This window comes from Miniopterus schreibersii (genome assembly GCF_964146895.1).
Source record: "Miniopterus schreibersii genome assembly, chromosome: 12".
NCBI lineage: Eukaryota > Metazoa > Chordata > Mammalia > Chiroptera > Miniopteridae > Miniopterus > Miniopterus schreibersii.
Genome location: NC_138112.1, coordinates 34,777,669 through 34,803,721, shown reverse-complemented (window position 1 = coordinate 34,803,721; position 26,053 = coordinate 34,777,669). Strand labels below are relative to the sequence as shown.

General features: G+C 47.3%; 1 protein-coding gene across 2 annotated transcripts in view; it reads left to right on the top strand.

The window, feature by feature from the left end:
* The window catches only part of SLCO2B1 (solute carrier organic anion transporter family member 2B1), a 56,346-nt gene that overhangs the window by 9,504 nt on the left and 20,789 nt on the right, over positions 1 to 26,053 (top strand). Inside the window, exons 3-8 of one of the 2 annotated variants that reach the window (XM_081155568.1) lie at positions 2,083 to 2,213; positions 3,370 to 3,507; positions 5,217 to 5,379; positions 7,035 to 7,268; positions 7,502 to 7,600; positions 9,637 to 9,815. In XM_081155568.1, the coding sequence (XP_081011694.1) occupies positions 2,083 to 2,213; positions 3,370 to 3,507; positions 5,217 to 5,379; positions 7,035 to 7,268; positions 7,502 to 7,600; positions 9,637 to 9,815 (944 nt within the window). Of the gene's footprint in view, positions 1 to 2,082; positions 2,214 to 3,369; positions 3,508 to 5,216; positions 5,380 to 7,031; positions 7,269 to 7,501; positions 7,601 to 9,636; positions 9,816 to 26,053 lie in introns of both variants that reach the window. The other variant, XM_081155569.1, reaches the window with a different exon arrangement.

Below are 26,053 nucleotides of genomic sequence, written 5' to 3'. Positions count from 1 at the left end.
CAAAACCACATGAGACAACATTTCACATCCAGGAGGATGGCTGTCATCAAAAAGACAGACAATAACAAATGCTGGCAAGAAATTGGAACCATCTTACATTGTTGGCAGGAGTATAAAATGGAGCAGCCACTTGGGAAAACAGTTTGGCAGCTCCTCAAAGAGTTAAATGTAAAATTACCATATGACCCAGGAATTCTACTCCTGGCTATATATATACACCCAAGAGAACTGAAAACATATGTCTAAGTAAAAATCTGTACATGAATGTTCAGAGTACCTGAAATAACTCAGATGTCCATCAACAGATGACTGAATAAAAAAAATGTGAAATATACCCATACAATGGAATATTACTCAGCTGTTAAAAGGAATGAAGTGTTGTATGTTTTAACATGGATGAACATTGAAAGCTATGCTAAGTGAAAGAAGCCAGTCACAAAAGACCACATAGTGTGTGATTTCATTGATATGAATCTATATGAAATATCTGGAATAGGCAAACCCAGAGAGCCAGAAAAAAGATTTGTGGTTGCCAGGAGCTGGGGGAGAGAGAAATGTGAAGTGACTGCTATTGGGTCTGGGGTTTCTTGTTGGGGTGATGAAAACATTCTGAAATTGGATAGTGGTGATGGTGTATAACTTTTTGACTATACTAAAAACCTCTGAATTGTGTATTTTAAAAGGGCAGATTTTATGGTGTGTGAATTATAGCTCAATTAAAAAAATTCCTCAGGCTCCCAGGTACCTAGTGCAAGGAACACACACCCTTTGCAGTGGCAGTTCCCAGCCTCTGTAGCCCCCTCTCTGAGTTTGCCTTCCAGGTGTGGTCAGAGTGTCCTCAGGTCAGCTTTCAAGCTCCAGAAGGAGCTTGTTGAATGAGAGGAAACTCCAGCCAGGTTAAAAGGCATGCAAAACAATGGAGGAGGCTTCTGCAGGAAGTGGGGCCCCAGGAGGGGAAAAAGGTCAAAGAGGCCTGGGCTGCCAGAAGATACAGAGGGTTTCCATCTAAGTGGAGGGTGGAGTCTCCCAAGGCTGGACTTCTGGCTCCTCACTGAGATTAAACGTCAGGAGACCCTAGGAGATGCCTTTGAAGGGGCTCATCTTTTTTTTTTTTTTAAAATATGTCTTTACTGATTTCAGAGAGAGGAAGGGAGAGGGAGAGAGAGAGAGAAACATCAGTGATGAGAGAGTCATTGATCAGCTGCCTCCTGCATGCCCCCCACTGGGGATCCAGCCTGAACTCAGCCATGTGTCCTGACTGGGAATCGAACTATGATCCCCTGGATCATAGGTTGAGGCTCAACCACTGAGCCATGCCAGCTGGGCTGAAGGGACTCATCTTTCCTCGCACTGCAGTGAGTGGCTGCCATGGGAGAAAACTGGCGTATGTAATGGGGCCAGTGTCCAGTTCTACCACAGCTCTGCCTCCTGAGTCATCACCTGACATAGGGCCTCAGTTTGGGGGTGGTGTAAATAAGATGACTTCTGAGGGCCCTCTCTGCGCTAATCAGCAACATGGTTTGATGTATGATTTTGGGGACTGAGCTGGTTAACTCTGTGATTATACACAAGGTGCTGTCCTATGGGGGTGTTGCTATCTGTTTCAGACTATCCTCAGGAAAAGTCTCTATGCCCTGACTGTGCACCAAGCCTTGACCCTGCACCTGACCCCAGATGTTTGACCCTAGGCTAAGCCAGACAGACCCAGACCCAGACTCAGCCTCCAGGAGCACCAATCTCTCACTGCTGTAGGCCCAAGGCGGGCTGAGACTGTGCGTCCCTACCACTGGGGCCACTGCTCGAAGGTTGTGTCATGGTCAGCAGCTTTTCCCTAAAGGCAAGTTTATGCTAGGAATGGAATGAAAGTGTCAAATAGGTGGTCCCAGTCAGGATCTGGCCAAAGTGTGCACAAGAAACACACAACCTCTTATGAAGGACCGTTCCAGCACCTGGGACTCGGGAAGTCTGAAGGTGCTTTGACTCTCAGATCCTCATCAACCCCTGAAATACTTGGGCTACCTGGATCAGGGCCGTTCTTTGGAATTCCATCTTCACTCTCACCCCCTGGCTATCTGTCCACAGGGCCAGTGGGTATAGAGCCCCAGGTGCCAGACAAGGACACCAAGGTCATGATGGGCACAGAAGACACACCTGGAAACAAAGCCAGCCCAGACTCTCAGGACTTGCGGCCAAGTGTGTTCCACAACATCAAGGTACCTCTCAGGGCCTGGTTATTGCAGGGCCATGTAAGCCCAGCAGAGCAAGCTCTGACACTTAACTGGCTGTGTAACACCAAGAAAGTTGCTGCCTTCCTGGGCCTCAGTTTCCTCATCTGTAGAATGGGTGGCTGTGAAGATCAAAAAGATGATCTATGAAAACACTTAGCTTGGTTTGGGGCACATAGAAGATGCCTAGCCCATGTTCTTGCCTTCCAGAAAAGGGTGCTGCTCTGTGGCAGGAGGGACTAGTCTCTCTACCTCTCATTTCCCTAGAGGGAAAGAGAAGGGCCCCAGGGATCCTGAGCCTGTGTGAACACGGGAAGTTCTGGCTCCAACACAGGCAGCCCTCAACATGCAAGTATCCACTGGCACCTGTGCCAAGTGCTGTTCCCACATGACCTTATTTAGTTCTCACAGTAACCCTGGGGGTCGGAACAATGTCCTTTTTGTACATGAGAAGATGAGACTTAGAAGAACAGAGTGCATGTTATTAAGCTCTGGCATAAAAACTCTATTTTTTAATACTTTGAGGCTAGTTTTTCTTCTCTTAGGAATTCTGTATTTTTTTAGGAAGCAGGAGGGGATGTTTGAGGTGGGGCTGGGTAGGGTGGGGTGAGCAGCTTGTGGATTTGTGTTTACAGGTTGTCTCCCAAGGGAGCTCTGGGGGAAGATGGGGGGGTGAGGAAGGATCTGTGATAGCTTCCTGGATAAAGGGGAGGGAGGTGGAGCAGGGAGGTGGTCAGAGGGGGCTCTCATCATTCTAGGCCTATGAAGGCCTTGCTTTCAGTCATGTGGGCCTCAGGTAACTCCCAGGCCCCTGAGGATACTCTGATAGCTTTTCTCATTTGTGTGAGAAGCTATGGCTACTCCAATAACTCCCTCCCTCTCTCTCTCTCTCCCTCCCTCTCTCTCCTCCTCCCTCTCCCTCTCCCTCTCCCCCCACTCTCCTGTCCTTGACTCTCCTTTGCTCTGTCTCCTCCTGTGTGTACGTCTCCCTGACTGTGTCCCCATCTCTGTTCCTTGCTCCTCTTATGGCCTTACTCTCCCTCTTTCCCCAACTCCATCTCTGTCTCTCCACTCCCCTGACTGACTGCCTACTGTCTCCCTGTCCCTCTGCCCACTGCCATCGCCGCGGCCCTCCCTCCGGCAGTTCTTCATCCTGTGCCACAGTTTGCTGCAACTGGCACAGCTCATGATCTCCGGCTACCTCAAGAGCTCTATCTCAACGGTGGAGAAACGCTTTGGCCTCTCCAGCCAGACCTCTGGGCTGCTGGCTGCCTTCAATGAGGTACTGGCCCTGCCCCAGTTGCAGCCCCACCAACCCCCCCCTCATATTCCAACATAAATCCTTCCCCTCCAAGTGCCTGCAGGCTACCCCATCGCAGCTGCCTCCCAAAACCTTCTTAGCCGGCTCCTTCAGCATTGTCTTGGCCAGTAAAGGGACAAGCCATGTGTTAGGACAGGGGCTAATGAGAAGAGCCCCCCCTCCATGTAAAGTCACAGTATTGGCAATCCTGACCTTGGGGGCACTTTAGTGGGAGGAGGGTATTTTAGAGCTAGCCAGCGTCCCCATATCCACCCCCTCTCCCTTTGGTTCCCTTTCCTTTTCAGGCACCTGGCTATTGCCCGGCACAGGAAGGAATCAGAGGAACTCACTTCAACAGAGAGGGTTACATTAGATCAAAGGCAGAACTTTGGAACCTTGGGGTGGTTGGGGAGGGTGTGATACCAAAGCAGGAAGAATTTATTGTCCTCAGAGTTGTCTAAGAGTCCACAGCCCCTGCCTCTGGGGCCAACAGTCAGGGAGGAGTAGATAAACTGCTTTGGATGGATTTGGAGATCAAAGTCCAGCTGTGCCAGCCCCCTCCCCCGCCAGATGTTTGGAGAAGGCCACTGCCCAAAGGTCACTCTCTTCGTTCCCCACCCCCAGCAGATTTCTGTGAAATTCTCTTCCCTCTGGGTGATGTGCCTCATTCCTCCCAAACCAAAGTTTGCCAGCTACAGAGAGTTCCCAGATGTCCCTTAGACCCCACCTCCAGATCTCAGGGGTGGGAAAGGAACATCATCATCTAGCTCTGGGACCTTGGTCAAGTCACTCCCTGTCTCTGGGACTCAGTGTCCTGTCTATAAAATGGAGAGTGACGGTCCTTCCCAGGGCCAGTCGTCCTCCCACCCCTCTGCTGATACTGGCCCACTCCACCAGCAAGGAGCGTGGGGCTGGGGGTGAGGACCCCATCCACAGTCAGCAGCCAGTAAGCAGTGCAGGGGGAGCCACACCCCAGCTGCTGATGGAGGAGCCTGTTTTTCCCTGCAGCTCTCGAGTCCCCTCCAGTGCTCACATCCCAGGATTTTTATTCCAAGGCTCAAAATTCCAAGCCTTTGTCATCTGGCTTCAGATTTTCGTTATTTGTCTCTCTCACTCATGACATCCCAGAAACTCAAAACCCCTTTCCTTTCCTGACTGCCCGTCTTCATATTCTAATAGGGCAGCAATTTTCAGCCCTTTTCATCTCATGGCACCCGTAAACTAATTACTAAAATTCTGCGGCACACCAAAATATAGATTATATTTTGCCGATCTAACAAAAAATAGGCATAATTTTGATTCATTGACATGGGATGGCTATTGTTTTGTTGGCTGTTGTCATTTTTTTTATTTGACAATCGAAGGGAAAAGAGGTCAGTGCCCCTGACTAAATAGATATTGCATGTTTTAAAAATTCTTGTGGCACACCGGTTGAAAATTGCTGTAATATGGGATCCAACCCATGTTCCAGAATGAAATTGAACTTCTAACCTTGTCCACTCTGCCCTCATATCTCTCCCCTAATGGGGCAGTGGGGTCTTTCCTAGGAGGACCCGGAATTTGCTTCTTACTTAGCCTGCTAGTCCACCATACAGATGGGAGCACTGAGGCTGGCAATAGAGGCAAGGATGGTGTAGGCCTCCAGCTCTGGGTTCTGCTCTACTTTAATGGGTCCCTTCCTCCTTCTGCAGGTGGGGAACACAGCCCTGATTGTGTTCGTGAGCTATTTTGGCAGCAGGGTACACCGACCCCGAATGATCGGCTGTGGGGCTATCGTTGTGGCCTTGGCGGGCCTGCTCATGACTCTCCCGCACTTCATCTCGGAGCCGTACCGCTACGACCGCACCAGCCCCGGTAAGAGCCGGAGGGGCTGGGCAGGAGGCGGACATGAGGAGCAGCACGCTGTGCGCCGGGCCTGGGCCCAGGCCTTCATCCTGGCCCAGTTTCCCAGGACACCGGCCAGTCCTCCCACCCCACTGCCTCCCTCAGTCCAGCTCCAGTGGGCCTGGGAGTGGGGCAGGGTGTGGGCCTGGGGTGAGGCTCTGTGGGCCAGTCTTGGTGAGGGCCTGTTTGTATGTCACTGCTTCTTGTGAGGTGGAGGTGAATTTGTACCACAGCCCACTTTGGGGCCTGGGAGTAGTAGGTCGTCAGGAAATGTCCTTGGCGTAGTCACAGTGTCACACGCCACTTACTACATACTAGGTGCTGTTCTAACCACTTTGCATGTACTGATGGGTTTAGTCCTCGCAAGAAGCTAAGATGCTGATGCAAGAAAGAATGAATGAGTGAATGAACAAATTAAAAATGAAAGAATTTCATACAGGAATAGTGAAGCCCCTGCTCAGTTCAGTGGGATTTTTGCCCAGGCCCTACTGGACAGATGGAGGCCTGGCCCGGCCCTCAGAGAATGGCCTGAGCATTTGCTTCCTTCCTTCCTTCTCCCATCCACCAGTTTACCACCCACCCACCACTCACCACTCCTCATCTTTACAACCCTCTGAGCAGGTGTTATCCTCTGATTATCCTATTTTACAAGTGAGGAATCCGATGCTCAGAGAGGGCAGCACTTCCCCAAGGCACCCGGCAGCCTGGTCCTAGAACCCCTGCTCTGAACACTGAATTATCTTGTCTCTGAATTCCATGAGACTCTTGAGAGGTGAGGAAACAGAGGCCCAGGGGGCTGAAAGTGTCACAGTCTTCAGCCCAGGAAGCCTCCACTGAAGGTCCGGGTTGTTAACTTTGGTTCACCCAGCTTTTCCTTAGAGCCCAGCTCCTGGAAAGGGCCTGGCAGGCCACAGAGGGAGGGCCACTTCTAGACTCACATTTGGGATAATAATAGCATGAGGGTCTCCTTAAGTTTGTTCACTAAATATTGGTGAGCTACAGGGAACATATGTCTGGTACTAAATTAAGAAGTGCCCCTTTACTGAACTTTGCATCTGTGTCCTGAGCTGACACTGCGCCCTCCCCAGAATGAAGGCCAAGGGCACTAGAGCCCTCCACACCCAGGCCCAGCACCCCTGCCCTGCCCATCCCCGCCTCCAGCCCTGGCCTTGCCCCTCACGCTCCGGGGCCCTCAGTGATGAACTCCTTAAGTCCCTGGGTTTGCCATGTACCGTGGCTGCTTCTTGGAATAGCCCTCCCTACCTTTTTTGGGAAAATCTTGTTTGTTCTTCTTGCCCCGGGTCAAAATCGACCTCCTTTGACAGCCCACCCCACCCAAGAGCACATACCTCTGCCCAGAAAGGCAGCACAGGGTGGTTTCAGAGCACGGGCTCAACGCCAGGCTGCCTGGGTCCCAGTCCTAACCCCACCCTTGCTGGTTGCTGCCTGAGCATCAGTCTCCTCATCTGTGAAATCAGAGGAATGAGAGTGCCCATCGCCGAGGCTTGTTGTGGGGGAGGGGGGACAAATGATTGAAACATGGAAGCACTTAGAACAGTCCCTTGCGTCCAGGAAGCGCTGTATAAGTCTTAGCTACTGTCATGTTTTTCATCGCCTCTCAGCAGACGCGCCGCAGGACTTCGAGTCTTCCCTGTGCCTGCCCGCAACCTCGGCCCGGGCCCTGGCCCACTCCAACGGCAGCAGCTGTTCAAGCTACACGGAGACCCAGCATCTGACCGTGGTGGGGATCATGTTTGTGGCTCAGACTCTGCTCGGTGTGGGCAGTGTCCCCATCCAGCCCTTCGGCATCTCCTATATTGATGACTTTGCCCACAACAACAACTCGCCCCTTTACCTTGGTGAGGAATGGTCCCACCCCTCGGCTCTGAGGGAGGGCCCGGCTCAGGGAGGACCAGAGGCCTGGAGTGAGGGGGGCTGGCTTCTGTCCCACGTGGCCAATAAATATCCGGAGAAGCCCTGGAAAGTTTCCAGGACCCAACCCGGGAGACAGGCTGCTCTTGCCCAGTGGGCAGGCACTGGCCTGCTGAGGGAAACCAGGGCCAGATGGCCTAACCTAGGTCTTGTGTTTCAGGGATCCTGTTTGCAGTGACGATGATGGGGCCAGGCATGGCCTTTGGGCTGGGTGGCCTCATGCTTCGCCTTTATGTGGACATTGACCGAATGCCAGAAGGTGAGCCCCAAGGGCACAACTGTCCCCAGGGCACACAGATACTAGCTCACTGATCACTGATCTCACAGGAGACACTGAACCAGGCGGTCCATGTTCAAATCCCAGCAATCCCACTGACCTTGGACATGCTTCTTAACCTCTTTTTTTTTTCTCATCTTTGAGATAATTTCTGCCCCGTCCACCTCCCAAAGGCTCAACCAAGAATCCAGTGAGATAATGGAGATAAGCTGTAAAGCGACATCAGATGAGGAGCTGTGGTTGTCATCACTGTTATTATTGTGGCTTCACCTTGTTCCATCCCTGAGTCCCCCAGGCTCCCAGTCCTGTGCCCGGATACACTGTGGGCAGACAGGGGCAATGCTCTCTTAGCCTGTGGGGAGCTCCCATCTCTAGGGGGAAAAGACCCAGGTGAAACAGAGGACACTGGCAAGTCAGAGAAAGCGTTTGGAGCAGGACTCAGTTCCCTTGGGCTTCTCTCCAAAGAGAATTTACTGAGTGACCTCTAAGGACCCTTCTAGTTCTGACAACCTCAAAATTTGGGAACCTGTGTCGAGGACACCATTTGGAAAACAGTGGTCTCTGATCCAGGTAGTGGTCAGAGTGAGCCAAAGAGTGGGACCAAAGTTTGGTATGAAGGCAGTCGAAAGGGAGGAGTTTTGTGGGTCTTGGTGCTCTGGCGCCCTGCGGGGAGTGAGAGAGCATTCCTTTTAGAACAGGTCACTGTGGCATCTCAGCTACCTGCTTGTGACACCAAGCCCCCAACTATGCCTTCTGGCTTCAGCTGCTCAGAAGTCCTGTCCCTCACCTGGAGATTTCCCAGAAAGCCCTAGAAGCCTCAGATGACACCTATACAAAGAGGTGACCATGCAGTTTTGCTTCTTGGTCTCAGGTCTTATTCAACGGCGCCTCCAGCTAGGACAGGTCTGGGCAGCTCTGAACAAGCGTCACTAGGGACAGCCCCACCCCACCTCCACCTCCCTTTCTTCTAGAAAGCTGGGCCTAGGAGCCCAATGTGACCTCTGGCAGTAACTCCTCTCTCTCCCTTGAAATACAACTCCTGGGAGTCAAGGCTTCCCTAGGTTTCTAAGACACACCCCAGCTCAGGGCAAGAGGGCATGTTTTCTGCCTCTTTTGGCATCATCCTGCAAATGTGGCACCTCCACAGGCAGATGTGACATTCTTAGTCTTTCTTTCCCTCTGGGGGATTTCATGGGGTGGGCAGATCATGCCTACTGTAGGCACAGACTGGCATGTGAGAAGTGGAGGAGTTGGGGCGATGCTGTCACCAGCCTGGCACAGAAGTGGAAGAATAAGTGGAGGAGGGAATCAGTGCTAAAGCCAACTCCATCCCCAGCTTTACAAATACATTTATTGAGTGCTGACTGTGCACTCTGGCTTCTGCCCAGGAGGAGCTAGGACCAACTTCCTAGGAACCGGTCTGTCCCACGGGGCTGGTGTCATCATGCGTCCATATTATTATAAAGTGTTTGCAGGTACTGTAGCGATTGACCGAGGAGGTACCTAACTCAGCCTTGGGGTCGAGAGGTTTGATGGGGGAGGTGGGCACACTAGTAACAGTAAAATGGAGAAGAGCTAACACCTATATAGAACATACTATGTTCCAGTACTATTCTAAGTGCTTTTTACATGTATTCCTTTCTGTGATTCTCACAACAACCCTCTGATGTAAGTACTACTAATATCTGTGTTTTACATAGGAAGAAACTGAGGCACAAAGAGGTTAAATAACTTGCTCAAAGTTATGTTAGTAATGGAATTCAGACCCAGCAGTCCATTCCCAAAGTCCATGACCTTGATCACTACACACGCTGCCTTAGTTGAAAAAGCCGAGGTGCACAAATGGTCAGGGACCTGCCCAAGGTCATGCAGGACATAAATGGCAGAGCCAGGATCATAACCCAGGTCTTCTGACTCCCCACTCAGGCTTCCTTATGTCTCAAGGGTCAATCCCAGGGGGGTGGCCAAGAACTGACAGCGCATCCTGGACCTAACATCACCATGCTCTTCTCTTCCAGGTGGTATCAGCCTGACCTCAAAGGACCCCCGATGGGTGGGTGCCTGGTGGCTGGGCTTCCTCGTTTCTGCTGCCGCCGTGGCCCTGGCTGCTGTCCCCTACTTCTTCTTTCCCAGGGAGATGGCCAAGGAGAAAGATGAGCTTCACTTCCGGCAAAAGGTCTTGGCAGTTGTCAGCAAAGTAAGCTCCCCCATTGTTCCCACCCTCGTCCAGGCTCCAGCCCCCACCGTGTCCACCTCTGTAGCATTACACTTCATCCCTCCTGGACACTGCGCCTCACGGTGCAGGGAGCGTTTCCTGCCCCTCCCACAGCTGAGATCAAGGGCCGGGCATGGACGTGACCTGCCCAAGGTCATAAGTCCAGCAAAGGCAGCACTGGGACGAGAACCCAAGCCCATCTGAGCCCATGGCTCTAGCTCTAACTACCACGCTACTTCCTCTCTGCCTGTCACTTCAATTTTTTTGGTAAATTCTGAACATACTGTAGCCATGTGGAGAACTGGGAGGAGGGTATGTGGAAGCATGGAAAGAGACGGAGGGGCATTCCTGGTGTGAAAACAGCTTGGGCAAAAGACTTGCGATAGAAATGACAGATTTAGAGACAGTGAGGGGATAAACATGTATTGAATGCCTCCCCTGTGCCAGGCATTAGGCTGGACACTGGAGCTCAGTACGTGGTCTCCACCCTTAAAACAGGCACAGCCTAGTAAGGACGAAGACTCACTGATAAGTGGCAACAGGTCAACAGGTGGGGTACTCCAGGGGTATCTCACTGAACGCCCCTGCTCGGCTTGTGGGGGTGGGTGGTCTTTCCTCAGAGGAGGACACTGAGGCCCAGCAGGTACAGGGATATGCCCAATGTCACAACTGGTAAGAGAGGGCAGGACCATGTGTGTCACTGGGCAGAAAGGATGATTCCAGGCCAGGAGGCTTCAAATTTTCCAGATACCCACGAAAACATAAGGCCTGAAAAACAATACATTGGCTCCAAAATACAAAAGAAAATGGCAAAATAGAAATGTTTTATAAATGCTCAATTACACCATGAATGTCAATTTCATTCATTTTTCCTTAATAATCATACAAATTTTATTATATTCTGAAAATTTGTGCATTAGGTGTTTTCTTTCCCCAAGTATGGGAGTGTAAAGGGATAGCACTCCTGTGTTTCTCCTCACCTCACACACGCAACACTTCCATGACCAGATTCTCCTTGACATCTGCTGAGTGTCCTGTAACTTAACTCCATTCTGACACTATCTACCTGGAGATAGCATCAGCTCCCACAAAGTAAGGGCTCAGTCCCATGAGACTGCTCCTACTTTAGAGGCCAACCTCAAGGAGTAGGTCCCAGGTTACCCACAACTTCTGTCCAGCTGGCTACAAATCGGAGGTTCCCACAATGCCCTCCTTGGATTTGATGATTTGCTAGAATGGCTCATAGAACTCAGGGAAACACTTACGTTTACCAGTTTATTACATAATAAAGGATATGATAAAGGATACAGATGAACAGCCAGATAAAGAGATACGTAGGCAAGGTGTGGGAGGATCCCGAGCACAGGAGCTTCTGTCCCTGTGGAGTTGGGGTGTGTCACCTACAGGCAGGTCACCTACAGGCTGTTTTCCCTGACCTGGAAGTTCCCAAGTCCCACATTGTTGGGAGGCTTCATTACCTAGGCACAATCAGTGATTAACTCCATTTCTAGCTCCTCTCTCCTCTTTAAAGAATGGAAGGATGGGGCTGAAAGTTCCAAGTTTGTCATCATAACTTGGTCTTTCTGGAAACCAGCTCTCATCTAGGAGTCCACTAAAATCTCCTATTCAAAATAAAAGATGCTCCTATCACTCAGGAAGTTCCAGAGATCTTAGGAGCTCTGTGTCCAGAACAAAAAATCCTCCTAGCACACCTGTTTACCAGAGTTTTAGGCCCTGGCCCGGTAGCACAGTTGGTTAGAGCATCGTCCCCATACACCAAGATTGTGGGTTTGATCCCTAGTCAGGGCACATACAAGAAGCAATCAAGGAATGCATAAATAAGTGGAACAACAAATTGATGTCTCCTTCTCGCTCAAATCAATAAATAACAATTTAAAAAAATTTTAGGAGTTCTCTGTCAGGAACCGGGTGCAGAGACCTGCATATGTATAATATTTAATATATTATATACAATATACGATATATAATTATTTTGCAGGAAAGTCGTTGTTGAGAAATCACAAGCATAAATTAAGTTGGTTGTTGATAAGTAGTTCTAATTTCAAAGGGACATTTATAAAAATCATGTTGAATATTTTGCAGCAAGAATAATTCTATTCAATGTGGCAGGTTGGTGCATTTAAATATGTTTGCTGTAATATATGATATGGCCTCCTTCTTAGAGCAAGCAAGTTTGGGCCTAGGAGAAAGGACTGAAAAGGTCTCTGCCTAGAAAAGCTGAGACTTGAGCCCAAGTCTGTCTGCCCCCAGACTAGGCTGCTTTATCCCCCTGCTGGAACACAGGGTGTATACGCAGGGATCAAAGAAAAATGATGTTGAAACAGCCAGCAGGGGCCAGAACAGGAAAAGCCTTGCCCGCCAGCTCCAACAGCAGCTGGTGGCCCTGGAGGGAGGGTAAGCAGGGGGTCCTGAGCTCTATCACCAGGTGCAGAGACTGGACTGCAATAGATGGTAGAGTGTGCAGAGAGCAGCTGGAGGCAGGGAGACTGAGTGGCAGCTATGGCCTTGGTCCAGGGAGGAACCAGTGATTGGCAGTGAGGTGGGGCATGGGAATGAGTCCAGGAACCACCCAAGAGGGGGACTGCACAGACCTGGGGCTGCTCTGGTATGGGACATCCCAAAGACAGAGAAGGGCTGGAGTGATGCTGGATCAGAGATAGGGGGAGGCACACTGGAGAGGGACCAGTTTCAGGGGAAAAGAAAGCTTAGAACCACAGATGATCCTTCCCAGTTCTGCCCAGCTCAGGCCAAAATCTGAATGAGCTAGAATTCCTAGAACTTGGGGAAGAGTTCTTAGAAGTGAGGGTAGTCATAGAGGAAGGGGAGAGCCTGGGTTGCTGGTCATGGATAATTACCAAGTTGAGTCTTAAATTGAAACAGAAAGAACAGGCACTTGGGCCTTGGGGTAGAGTAGGTGGAAGAGATTTGTCTGTGCTGGGCTCCGTCACATGTGAGTCATGTGACCCTGAGCAAGTCACTTCTGTATTCTGTTCTGTTGTGTAAGATGCTGAGGTTGGATTCTAGAGCATATTCTGTGCAGCTGGATTTGGAGAATGTGTGATTCCTTGAGTGGAAGCTGCTGTGATGCAGAGATTCAGATTTTAAGAGCTGTGTCTCCGTGATGCCTTGAAACCCTGGTTCTCGGGCTGTGAACTTGTCTGGCTGGCTGGCTTCATTCTGTCAGCACATTGGGGATGGGGAGTGGGGAGGGAAGGGGGTGAGAGGTTCTTAAAAAAGAACCCAAGGCTAAGAACGTGATGATCTGCTTCCAGCAGCTCTCAGGCAATAAATATTGATGTGGGAGGAATTGTTCCCCTGCCTCCTGAGGCTGCCTTGACGGTGTGTGCTTACAGTTACTCGGGCTGGCCCAGTCCACTCAGGCCACTGATGGGGGGGGTGGATGGACCAGGAGGAAGGGCTAGTGAGGTGGAATCGGCTGCCAGAAAGTGCAGGTCCCCAGACATGGGATGTGTTATCTTCTGCAGGGAGCGGGAACAGGCAGGGGGAGAAAGGAAAGAAGGGACTACTCCTGAAATCCCTTTGAGCACCCTCTCCCTGGCCCAGGGGTCCCCTAAATACCCTCCTAGTAGTCAATGCAGTTTCTAAGGGTATCCAGGAGATGGTGGTATGTAACACAAGGATTGTGTGACCAGAGAAGGTCTCTGGCCTCAGTTTCCGTGTCTGTACAGTGGGCAGAAGATTGGACAAGGCCTGCCAGGCTCAATGATGTCTCCTCTAAATGGCTCCCTGTCTCTAGAGCATTTTCACAGCAGGACAGAAGGGTGCATCCCACAGCCCCTGCCCCAAAGAGCTCTCAGGTAGTGAAGGAAGGCCAGGTGCAGACAAGCAGGGTGTGACTGAATGACAGCTCGGTTTCTCCCATGACCAGGGCTTAGGGTTCTCTGCCTGGGGGAAGGGGAACATTAGTTTCCACAGAGAAGACTATGAGATGAGGGAGGGGAGCGGGGCATACAGAGCATGGGAGGGGACAGGAGCTCTGCTTTCCTGCCTTTGGCTTTGTCCATGAATCTGTTACCTTAGAGCTCTGATGGCCACCAGACATCTTTCTAGGAGTGAATCAGAACAGGTCTTACCTCTCTCTAAGCCTCAGTCTCCCTGTGTGCAATCAGCCAGTCTCTAAGGTCCTGTCAAGCCCCAGGACTCCTGGCAGATGGCTCTGCAGAACCTGTGGAATAAAGACTGTCTTTTAGGGGCTCCCCAGCAGGGCGTCTGACCCCATCTGGCTTTGTGGTGGTAGGGCCCCATTCAGCCAGCAACCCTCCTGTGCCCTCCACACCCTCAGGTCTTTCTGATTGCTTGCCCTTGGGGCTGGGCTGGGGCTGGGAAGGGCTTCCTCTGTTGAGATTCCCTGTCCCTGCCCAGCCTCTAAGCACCACTGGTCTCTGCCACCTTCCTGTGGTTTATATTTCTTGGGAGTCTCCATGTCTGTTATTCTGGGCTATCTCCCAGAATCTGGGATTCTATGTTCTTTTGTTTTGTTTTGTTTTTATTTTTTAAATATATCTTTATTGATTTCAGAGAGAGGAAAGGAGAGGGAGAGAGAAGGAGATAGAAACATCAATGATGAGAGGGTCATTGATCGGCTGCCTCCCGCATGTCCCTGACTGGGCATGTGCCCTGACTGGGATTCGAACCCTGATCGCCTGGATCCTAGGTCGATGCTCAACTGCTGAGCCACGCCCGGCTGGGCTGGGATTCTATGTTTTAAAAATTCTGTTTCTAGTAGTTGAAGATTCTCAGGTACCTGTGTTCTATCATTCTAAGATTCTATGATTCAAATGGTGTGTGATTCCCAAAATTCACATTTCTAAATGACTAGAATTTTGGCCAAAGAGTTTGTGAAATCCACTGTCTCCCAGTCATTAACCTCAATGTGCTTCTTTGGAAGAATGGTCAAGAATGGGAACAGGAGTGGGCAGTGACAGTTACAATGGCCCTTAAAACCCAAGACTATGACTGGTCTATTGAGGTCTGCCCAGCCAGGAGGCTCCTGTTCCCTTTAGACTTTGTGCTCCCTCTGTAGGCCCTGTGAAGTCCGATATGACTCAGGTCTTTCCTGTGCCTCGTATCACTCCCTCCAGCCCCCTCTCAGCTGGCCTGAAAGAACCTCTGTGTTCTTCTCTATGCTTGGCCCTCTAGGCCTTGGGACTCCACCCTGACCCCATCTCGACTCTCTAAGATAAAAGGTCTTGTGTGATCATTCAGTTCAACCCCCTTCCATCTACAGATGGAGGGATTGAGATCCAGAGAGGGTCAAGGCTGTGCCCAGAGCTTGGCCAGCACCCTCCCCCGTACCAACCAGTATGTACAAGGCCAGGTTTTGGCCCCAAAGGGCTAAGGAGAGGCTACTCCTCCCCAGCCTGGTACATGTTAGAGCTTCCGGGGGGGCTGGAGGACCCTTTGAGGTGATCTGCTCCCCACAGAACCCCAAGTGTAGGGAGACTGAGTAAAGGTGGTCCCCAGCAAGGCTAAGGGCCATCTATCCCTCTAGACTAGTGCAAGTGCATGTGTGAGCATACACACACACACACACACACATACATTTCAGTCAGACAAGTTCTACTTTTATGGGTTTTATTCCAGTCTTTTGAGTGAGATTTCAATTAAGAAAAGGGTTCTGTTACTTAAAGAAACAGTTTTAAAAACACTTATCTAGTCCAATACCCCCATTTGACAGAGGAAGAGACTGAGGCGAAAGAAGAGAGGTAATTGGTAGCTGATGTGGCCCAAGGGGTACCAACAGCTGCAGAAGTTAGATGCACGGTGTCTGCACCATACTGGCCCGGGTGTGAATCTTGGCTCTACCACATACTAATTCTGAAATCTGTAAAATCGGTATAATCATAAAATCTGCATCTTGAGTTTTTTGTAAGAATGAAACGAGACAAAGTGCTGAGGTAGGCGGTTTAATGCCTCACACGCAGGTTCAATAACCAGGAGTGCTTGTTCTTCGTATCTTTCTCTCATCAAGCCAACTCTTAAGAGGAAAAATTTTCTTTTCATATGCTTTTCTATATTCTACTTTCACTATATTCCATAAAAGGTTTAAGACGGTTACACCAAACACATGTACAGTACTAGTAAAGGAGTGGGAAATCAGGCTAACGGGAATTGCTTACTCTGCACCATGTGCAGTTCTAAGCCCTTGACGAAGCACCTCATTTAATCTTTGTAACCCACCTATGAAGTAGGTTTAGTTATTACTCCCATTTTACACCCAAGGGACTGAGTTACAGAGGGATTAAATAACCTGATCAAGTGGCTAGTGAATGTTGGAGCTGGGATTCAGACCCAGGAAGTGCATTGCTAGAGCTGTGCTGAACCACTCAATCAAGGCCAAGAAGCAGGAAAATAGAAATCACAGAAAAATGTTATCAGGATGAAAGAAGCATCAAAGCGTGTGCCGTAAAGATAAATTCAGTTGATACCATTGAACCTCTTACTTAGTTCTGAGAGCTTTCTGGCAGCCAAAGGGAAAGAGAGGCATGGCCAGTGGCATGAATCTCATTATATGAGAGCCAGAAGCATGTCACCTTCCTTGCAGAAGTTCAGATCCGCTGGCATTCTGCTACAAAACACCACCTCCCTCCTGTAGTGGACAGGAAGCTCATCCCTGTGGCTGCTTTCCGTGGCCACATGTGATGGAAGCTGAGGGCTGGCAGAGAGCTCCACAACACTCGCCAGGGTCAGCCCTGGCTCCTTGGGGCTGGGGACACAGCTCTGGGTCCAAGCCTTCTAGGAATTCAGCTTCCTCTGAGGACAGCTCCTGGATCCCTGGTGGCCCAGCAGACAGTGGGGCCTTCCATGCACCAATCCACAGTGTCCTGTGTCCTGCAGGCTTGCAGCAGTCAGCACATAGCCCGGGGGGGGGGGGGGGGTGGAATTCTAACCAGCTTCCTCAGCCCAGCCTGCTGACCTGGGCAAACCACAGCCAGATGGGTCATACTCCAAGCCCTGCTCTGAGCAGAGGCTCGTTTCCTTTTCTGGAGCCCACTATTAGTCAAGAGTCTTCAAAACAGTTCCAGGGAGGGGGGTGAAAATTTGTGGAGAGCACAGAGACAGGACCTACGGACAGACAGTGCTCCTGCTACCCAAGGGACAAATAAGGCCGAAGTGCCTTAGAACTGGCCCTCCAAACCATTCAGCTCCTGCCTCAGAGACTCGTGGCCGGAGTCAAATTAGTTCCCTACTACCTCCCACACACTTTTGCAGGTACAGTTGTTACTGGAGATGTTGGTGGATATTTTTTCCATTGCTTTTCAGAGAGAGTGGAAGGGGGAGGGAAACATCGATCTGAGAGAGACACATCCATTGGTTGCCTCCTGCACGCACCCTGACCCAGGCCAGGGATTGAGCCTGCAACCAAGCTATGTGCCCTTGGCCTCAATCGAACCCGGGGCCCTTCAGTCCGTGGGCCAGCTCTCTAACCACTGAGCCAAACCAGCTAGGGCAGACCTCAGTTCATGAGTTTAGCAAAGAAAGAATTCAGAGCCAGGAACTCAAATTATAAGAGAAAGTTTACTTAGAAAGTTACGGAGGTAGTAGAGTTGAGCCAGCTGAGCTGCAGAGGCTCAGGAAACGAGTTACAGAAGCAAAAGGGCCTTTGGAGCTTAGCAGAGAGAAAGGCAAAGGTAACTCCCCTGGGGGAGGAAGAGTGGGGGAAGGAAAGGTGTGGGCGGGCATGCTCCAGCAAGGGAAGGCACATGCTGGGTGCTTGGTCTTGAGGGTTTTAAAGGCTGGGGGTTTAGGGGAGGTTCTTAGGGGAGAATCTCAATAGAATAGTCTTCAGCTTTATACTGATGAGCCAAAATGAGCTTTATTCACCTGATTTCATCCGTCCTTGCGTGGGGTTGGCACAAATGGCACTAATTGGATTTTTATTATCTATCATCCTGAGCTGGGTGATTTAAGCTATTTACCCTCTGGTTACCAGGGGGAGATGTGTAAACCATTTACTCTTTTTTTTTTAAATCCTCCCCCAAGGACATGCTTTTTAAATTAATTTTAGATAAAGAAGATGGGAGAGGGGAAGAGAGAGAAACATCAATGTGAGAGTGAAACATTGATTGGTTGCCTCCTGCACGAGCCTCAACCGGGGATTGAACCGAAGGAAACCTGGGGATGTGCCCTGACTGACAGTTGAACCCTAGACCCTTCAGTATATGGGACGATGCTCCAACCAACTGAGCCACACTGGCCAGGGCTAAACCATTTACTCTTAAGTGTCCTTGGTTAGGGAAGATAGGATTTTGTAATTTACTAGATGGCTGTAAACTGCTAGGATGTTTCATTATCTGTCTCAGTTTCCCTATTCCACTTGTCCTGGCTTACTAGCCTGTCCCACTGTGCCCCTGCTTCGAATAACCTCTCCCTCCCTGTCTATCCAAATCTCAAACCTCTCTTCTCCCTGGATGCCTTCCCTGAACCCCCAGCCCCTGAAAGTCTGTCCCTCCCCTTCCATCTCCAGTCCCCATGTTCCTTTTCACAGCAGGAGACTGGAATGAGGTGAGGCTCCTAGAGGACCTGGGTTCAAGAGCCCATTCTTCCAAGTACTCCCTGGGAGACACTTCCCCTTTTTGGGTCTTAGTTTCCTCTTCTGTGAAATAGATGCAGTAATAACCCTTACCCCAGACTATTGTGGGAATTAACCGACATGGTGGAAGTGAAAGTGCAGTGTAGACCATATAGGGTTGTACATGTGGCCGCAGATGACGTTGTGTTGTTTTTACTGTTTACTTGAGGGCGAGGAGTGCCAGGCAAGGAACTCACAAGATTCTGCCTTTCTAAGGAGAAATCCTGCTCCTGCGTGCTAAGAAAAGCTGGGAAGTTATTAGTCTCTCCCAGCCCTTCCTACTTCCATTCCTGGGGCAGCACCCCGCTCCCAGCACCCTCTCCCTCAGGTGCCAGGACCTTCCTAGCACCTGGGATGGCTCTCCCCCGCTGCTCTCCCACAGCTCGGCCAGGACTGAGACAGGACAGAGATTCTCACTCTCTTTAGGCAGCACGTCCAAAAGAAACATCACGTGGGCCACATCTGTTCATTCTAAATGTTCTAGTAGCTACATTCAAAAGTAAACGACATTAATTTTAATAATATATGTTTTTTATTAAATTTATTGGGATGACATTGGTTAATAGGATCATATAGGTTTCAAGTATACAATTCTTTTTTTTTTTTAATTTTTGTTTAAAATATTACAGATGTCCCTTTTTCTCCCCAGTAACCCATTCCAACCCTTTCCACCCCCCTCCCCAATCCCTCTCCACACCATTGTCTGTGTCCTTGATTTGTGCATATATACATATAAGTTCTTTGGTTACTCTCTCCCCCTCCACCCCCCCGCCTCTATCCCTCTGAGATTCATCAGTCTGATCCATGCTTCCATGTCACTGAATCACTTCTGTTCATCGGTTTATTAAGTTCTTTAGATTCCACATATAAGTGAGATCATGTGATGTTTGTCTTTCTCTGCCTGGCTTATTTCACTTAGCATAATATTCTCCAGGTCCCTCCATGATGTCCTAAAGGGCACAAGATCCTTCTTCTTTACGGCTGCATAGTATCCCATGGTGTAAATGTCCCACAGCTTTTTTATCCACTCAGCTACTGATGGGCACCTGGGCTGTTTCCAGATCTTAGCTATTGTAAATTGCACTATGAACATCAGGGTGCATATAGTCTTTCTGATCAGTGTTTCAAGATTCTTAGGATATATTCCTAGAAGTGAGATCACTGGGTCAAAAGGCAGCTCCATTTCTAATTTTTTGAGGAACCTCCATGGTGGCTGCACCCGTCTGCATTCCCACCAGCAGTGTACCAGGGTTCCCCTTTCTCCACACCCTCGCCAGCAGCTGTCGTTTGTTGATTTGTTGATGGAGCCATTCTGACAGGTGTGAGGTGATACCTCATTGTGGTTTTAATTTGCATCTCTCTGATGATCAAGTGTGCAATTCTATGATACATGATCTGTATATTGCATTGTGTGCCCACCACCCACAGTCAAATCATCTTCCGTCGCCATATATTTGGCTCCCTTTACCATTTACTACTCCCCCACCCCCTGCCCTCTGGTAACCACCATGCTATTGTCTGTGTCTATGAGTTACAGTTTTACATCCCACATATGAGTGAAATCATATAGTTCTTAGCTTTTTCTGACTTATTTCACTTAGCATAATATTCTATAGGTCCATCCGTGTCACAAATGGAAGTATTTCATCTTTTCTTATGGCTGAGTAGTATTTCATAGTATATATGTACCACATGTTCTTTATCCAGTCCTCTACAGGACACTTTGGTTGTCTCCATGTCTTGGCCACCATAGATAATGCTGCAATGAATACAGGGGTGCATATATCTTTGTGAATAAATGTTTTCAAGTTCTTCAGGTAGATACCCATAAGAAGGGTTGCTGGGCCATATGGTAGCTCTAGTCTTGGTTTTTTGAGGAAACTCCATACTGTTTTCCATAGTGACTGTACCAGTTTACATTCCCAGCAGTGAATGAGGGTTCCTTTTTCTCCACAATTTCTCCACAACCTTGTCTTGTTGATAATAGCCATTCTAACAAGTGTGAGGTGGTATCTCATTATAGTTTTCATTTCCCTAAAAGCTAGTGCAGTTGAATATCTTTTCATATATCTGTTGGCCATTTGTGTGTCTTCTTGGAAGGGGTGTCTGTGCAGGTCCTCTGCCCATTTTTTAATTGGATTGTTTGTTTGTTTGGTGTTGAGTGTATGAGTTCTTTATATATTTTGGATATTAACCCCTTGTTGGAGCTCTTGTTTGCAAATATCATCTCCCATTCAGCTGATGGCCTTTCTGTTTTGTTGGCAGTTTCTTTTGCTGTGCAGAAGCTTTTGAGTTTGATATAGTCCCATTCATTTATTTTTGCCTTTACTTCCCATACTTTTGGGGTCAAATGCATAAAATGTTTTCTAAGGCCAAGGTCAATAAGTTTAGTACCTATGTTTTCTTCTATGTAATTTATTGTTTCAGGTTTTATATTTAGGTCTTTGATCCATTTAGAATTTGTTTTTGTACATGGAGACAAACTGTAATCTAGTTTCATTCTTTTGCATGTGGCTTTCCAATTTTCCCAACGCCGCCATTTATTGAAGAGGCCTTCTTTCTCCATTGTGTGTTTTTCGCTCCTTTGTCAAAAATTATTTGCTCACATACCTGTGGTTTTATTTCTGGGCTCTCAGTTCTGTTCCATTGTTCTGTTTTTCTGCCAATACCATGTTATTTTTGTTTGTTTTTTTTTGTTGTTGTTTTGTTTTTTTTAAATATATCTTTATTGATTTCAGAGAGATGAAAGGAGAGGGAGAGAGATAGAAACATCAATGATGAGAAAGTCATCGATTGAGCCCACAACCCGGGCGTGTGCCCTGACCAGGAACCAAACCCCAATCTCCTGGATCCCAGGTTGACGCTCAACCGCTGAGCCAAGCCGGGCAGGGCTGTTTTGTTTTTGTTTTGTTTTTAAATATGTTTTTATTGATTTCAGAGAAAGGAAGGAGACAAAGAGGGAGATAGAAACATGATGAGAGTCATTGATTAGCTGCCTCCTGCATGCCCCTGCAACCAGGGCATGTGCACTGAACTGTGATGTCCTGATTCATAGGTTGATGCTCAACCGCTGAGCCATACAGGCCAGGCAATACCATGCTGTTTTGATTCTCGGAGCTCTGTAGTATAATTTGAAGTCATGTAGTGTGATACCTTCAGCTTCATTCTTTTTTCTCAGGATTGTTTTGGCTTTTGGGGGTCTTTTGTGGTTCCATACAAATCTGATGATTTTTTTGTTCAATTTCTTTTTTAAAATGACATTGGGATTTTGGTGTGGATTGCATTAAATCTGTATATTGCTTTGGGTAACATGGCCATTTTAACTATGTTGATTCTTCCAATCCAGGAACACCAAATGTCTTTCACGGAATATCTTTCCATTTGATTGTGTCTTTTTCAATCTCTCTCTCTCTCTTTTTAAATCCTCACCCAAGGATATATTGTTATTGATTTTTAGAGAAAGAGGAAGGGAGAAAGAGAGAGAAACATCAATCAGTTGCCTTTGGTTGCTTTCCCTATACGCCCTGACCAGGATCTGACCCCAACCTGCATATATGCCCTGACTGGGAATCAAATTTGCCACCTTTTGGTGTACGGGACAGTGCTCCAACCAAATGAGCCACACCAGCCAGGGCTTTTTCAATCTCTTTTAATAAGGTTTTGTAGTTTTCAGTATATAGGTCCTTCATAGCCTTTGTTAAGTTTATTCCTAGGTATTTTATTCTTTTGCAATTGCAAAAAGAGTTGTATTTTTCATTTCTTTTCCTGAAGTTTCATTGTTAGTCTATAGGAATGCAGTGGATTTTCCTACATTGGTTTTGTATCCTGCAACTTTGCTGTATTTGTTTATTGTTTTTAATAGTATTTTGGTGGAGTCTTTAGGGTTTTCTATATATAGAATCATGTCATCTGCAAAAGGTGACAGTTTTACTTCTCCCTTCCCAGTTTGGATGCCTTTTATTTATTTCTCTTGCCTGACTGCTCTGGCTAGGACTTCCAGAACTATGTTAAGAGTGGTGAGAGTGGGCATCCTTGTCTTGTTCCTCACCTTAGAGGAAAAGCTTTCAGTTTTTCACCATTGAGTATGATATTGGCTGAGGGTTTGTCATGTATGGTCTTTATTATGTTGAGATATTTTCCTTCTTTGCCTATTTTATTGAGTGTTTCGGTCATAAATGAATATCGTATCTTATCAAATGCTGTTTCTGCATCTATTGATAAGATCATATGATTTTTACCCTTTTTGTTAATGTGGTGTATTACACTGGTTGATTTGCGTATGTTGAACCGTCTTTGTGCCCCTGGAATGATCCCCACTTGATCGTGATGTATCATTTTTTAATGTATCATTGTATTCGATAAGCTAGTATTTTGTTTAGGATTTTTGCATCTGTACTCATCAGAGATATTGGTCTGTAGTTTTTTTGTGTGTGTGTTGTCCCTGCCAGGTTTTGGTATTAAGGTTATGTTGGCCTCATAAAGTGTGTTAGGAAGTACTGTGTCTTCTTCAAGGTTTTGGAAGAGTTTGAGAAGGACAGGTTTTAAATCTTCTTTGAATGTTTGGTGGAATTCACTGGCGAAGCCATCTGGTCCTGGACTTTTATATTTTAGGAGGTTTTTAATGGTTCTTTCAATTTCCTCACTGCTGATAGGTCTACTTAGATTTTCCAGTTCTTTCTGATTCAGTCTAGAAAGGTTATATATTCCTAGGAACTTATCCATTTCTTCTAGGTTAGTGAATTTGGTGGCATAGAGTCTTTCATAATATTCTAGTATGATCCTTTGTGTATCTGTGATGTCTGTGGCAACTTCTCTTTCATTTCTGATTTTGTTTATATGAGTCTTTTCCCTTTTTTCCTTAGTGAGTCCAGCCAGAGGTTTGTCAATCTTATAAATCTTTTCAAAGAAGCAGCTCTTTGTTGTATTATTTTTTTTTGTATAGTATTTTTGTTCTCTCTTTCATTCAATTCTGCTCTAATTTTCATTATTTCATCTCTCCTGTTGACTTTGGGTTGCTTTTGCTTTTTTTCTAGTTCTTTAAGATGTGATGTTAGGATGTTTACTTGGGATTTCTCTTGTTTCTTGAGACAGGCCTGTAGCGATATAAACTTCCCTCTTATTATTGCTTTCCCTGCATCCCAGAAGTTTTGAATTGTCGTGGTGTCATTCTCATTTGTCTCTCTATATCTTTTGATCTCACTTTTCATTTCGTCTTTGACCCAGTTATTTTTTAGTAATATGCTGTTTAATCTCCATGTATTTGTGGGTTTCCTTAATTCCTTTTTTGCAGTTGATTTCTAATTTCAAAGCACTGTGGTCAGAGATTATGCTTGGTATAATGTCAGTCTTCTTGAATTTGTTGAGGCTAGTTCTGTGACCCAACATATGGTCTATCCTTGAGAATGTTCCATGTGCACTGGAGTAGAATGTATAATCTGATGTTCTGAGATGAAAGGCTCTGTAAATGTCAATTATGTCCACTTGGTCTAATGTGTCATTTAAGGTGCAGATATTTCTGTATTGATTTCCTGTTTGGATCATTTATCTAGAGCTGTCAATGGAGTATTAAGGTTCCCAACTATGATTGTATTTTTATCAGTTTCTCCCTTTAGTTCTGTGAGTAGTTGTTTTATATATTTTGGTGCTCCCTGATTGGGTGCAAATATATTAAAAAGTGTTATGTTTTCCTGATGTAGTGTCCCTTGTTTCATTATAAGATGTCCATCTTTGTCTCTTGTTACTTTTTTTTATCTTAAAATCTATTTTGTTAGATATAAACATGGCTACACCTGCTTTTCTGTGGGTGTTATTTGCTTGGAGAATCAATAATTCCCCAATAATATATTTTATTTAGCCCACTATATCTAAAATATTCTCTTTTTTAGCATATCATAAATATAAAAAATTAGTGTCAGCATAAGAAACTTCCAAACCTGTAGAGAATTTTTATGTGATTATTTGAGCCAAACTGATGACAATGCCCAGAAGCAAGATCTCAAAGGCCCAGAGAATGACAGTTTTGTGGTTTTTTATATATTTGGAATTAAAGAGGGAATGTAAGGAAGATTACACGAAGGTGGTAGGAAGGCAGGCACTGGATTACAGGATGGTTAACAAGATCATGTGCTCCTTTGCCCCGGCCCACGTCGCTCAGGCAGTTGAGTGCCGCCCCCTACACTGAAAGGTCGCCGGTTGATTCTGAGTCAGGTCACATACCCAGATTTCAGGTTTGATCCCATCCCTAGCCAGGGCACATGTGGGAGGTAACCTATCAATGTTTTCTATTTCCTGCTCACATTGATGTTTCTCTCTCCTCTCTCTCTCTCTCTCCTCTCCCTTCCTCTCTCTCTAAAATCAATAAAAACATATATTTTTTAAAAAGGTTATGTGCTCCATTAAGGGTGGTTATGCTTCCCAGGGAGTCTGAAAAAAAAAAGGCTTTTCAAAGGTGTGTTAACCTAGATGAACAGAAACAGTGGACAGAATTTGCTTAAGGCAAAGGTAAACTTTTACTAAAGAAGTTATATGCCTGGGGAATGATTGCGCACTATGACCTGCCCAGTTAGCAATTTTTTATCAGATCACCCTGTAAGTTTACTTGGACTTACCAGTTTTATTACTGAGCTTCCTTTTTGTCCACATTAATGATGAGATATTATCCATTCTTTTTTTCATACTAAGTCTGTGACATTCAATATGTATTTTATACTTACGGAACATTCCAGTTGGGCCTAGCAATGTTTTCAGTGCTCAGTGGCCACGTGACTGGCGGTGCTGGACCAGACAGTACCGCTCTAAGGCATAAATGAGTAATAACCCCTCAGTGCCTCACCAGGAGCATTGAGACAGAATGGTGGATTTCAGGCCCCTTTACATCACACCACAAAGGTGCCTCTTAATTCTGCCAGTCCTGCACCAGGGCCTCTGACTCACAGAGCTTAGCAGATAAAGCATGAGTTTTCTACTCAGGCAGGCTTGAGCTCAGAATTTAGTTCTGCCACTTTCCAGTTCTGCGTTGTTGAGCAAGCTACCTAACCTCACAGCTTGTTTGCTGTGTGTGGAATGTTTCAGTCTCCTTCCTTTGCAGGTCCTGGTGAGGACTGAGCAGGAGCCCGCATGCAGAACCTACTGGCATGCCTGGAATCTCCATGCTGCTAGGCCCCTGGGGTGCTCAGTGTGGACCCTCTGTGCCCCTCCCCCAACCAGTAGCAGTCCAGGAGTCTGTTTGCATTCCTTCTTTTCTGTATTTATCAGATATCTGCTATTTTGCCTCAGGCCCTCGGCTAAACACCAGCATTTTGACAGAGAACAAGGTAAATATGGTCCGGGCTCTTGCAGATCTCAGAGACCAGCAGAGGAGAGACAATAAACAAAGTGTGACTCACACTCAAGTGTTTGTAAGATAGACAGTTCTTTATTTTCTCTGACAATTACCTTCCACTCAGAACACCTATCCTGCCAGATCAGCAAGAAATTCAACCTTGGCCTTTCTCAGGGCTCCTCCACCAGGGCGAAAAAAAGGTCCTGCAGTCTTACAGGGTGCCCAGGCATGAGGGAAGACCCACCCCCACTCAGCAGGCATCAGCTTAAATCCATCCTGGCCCAC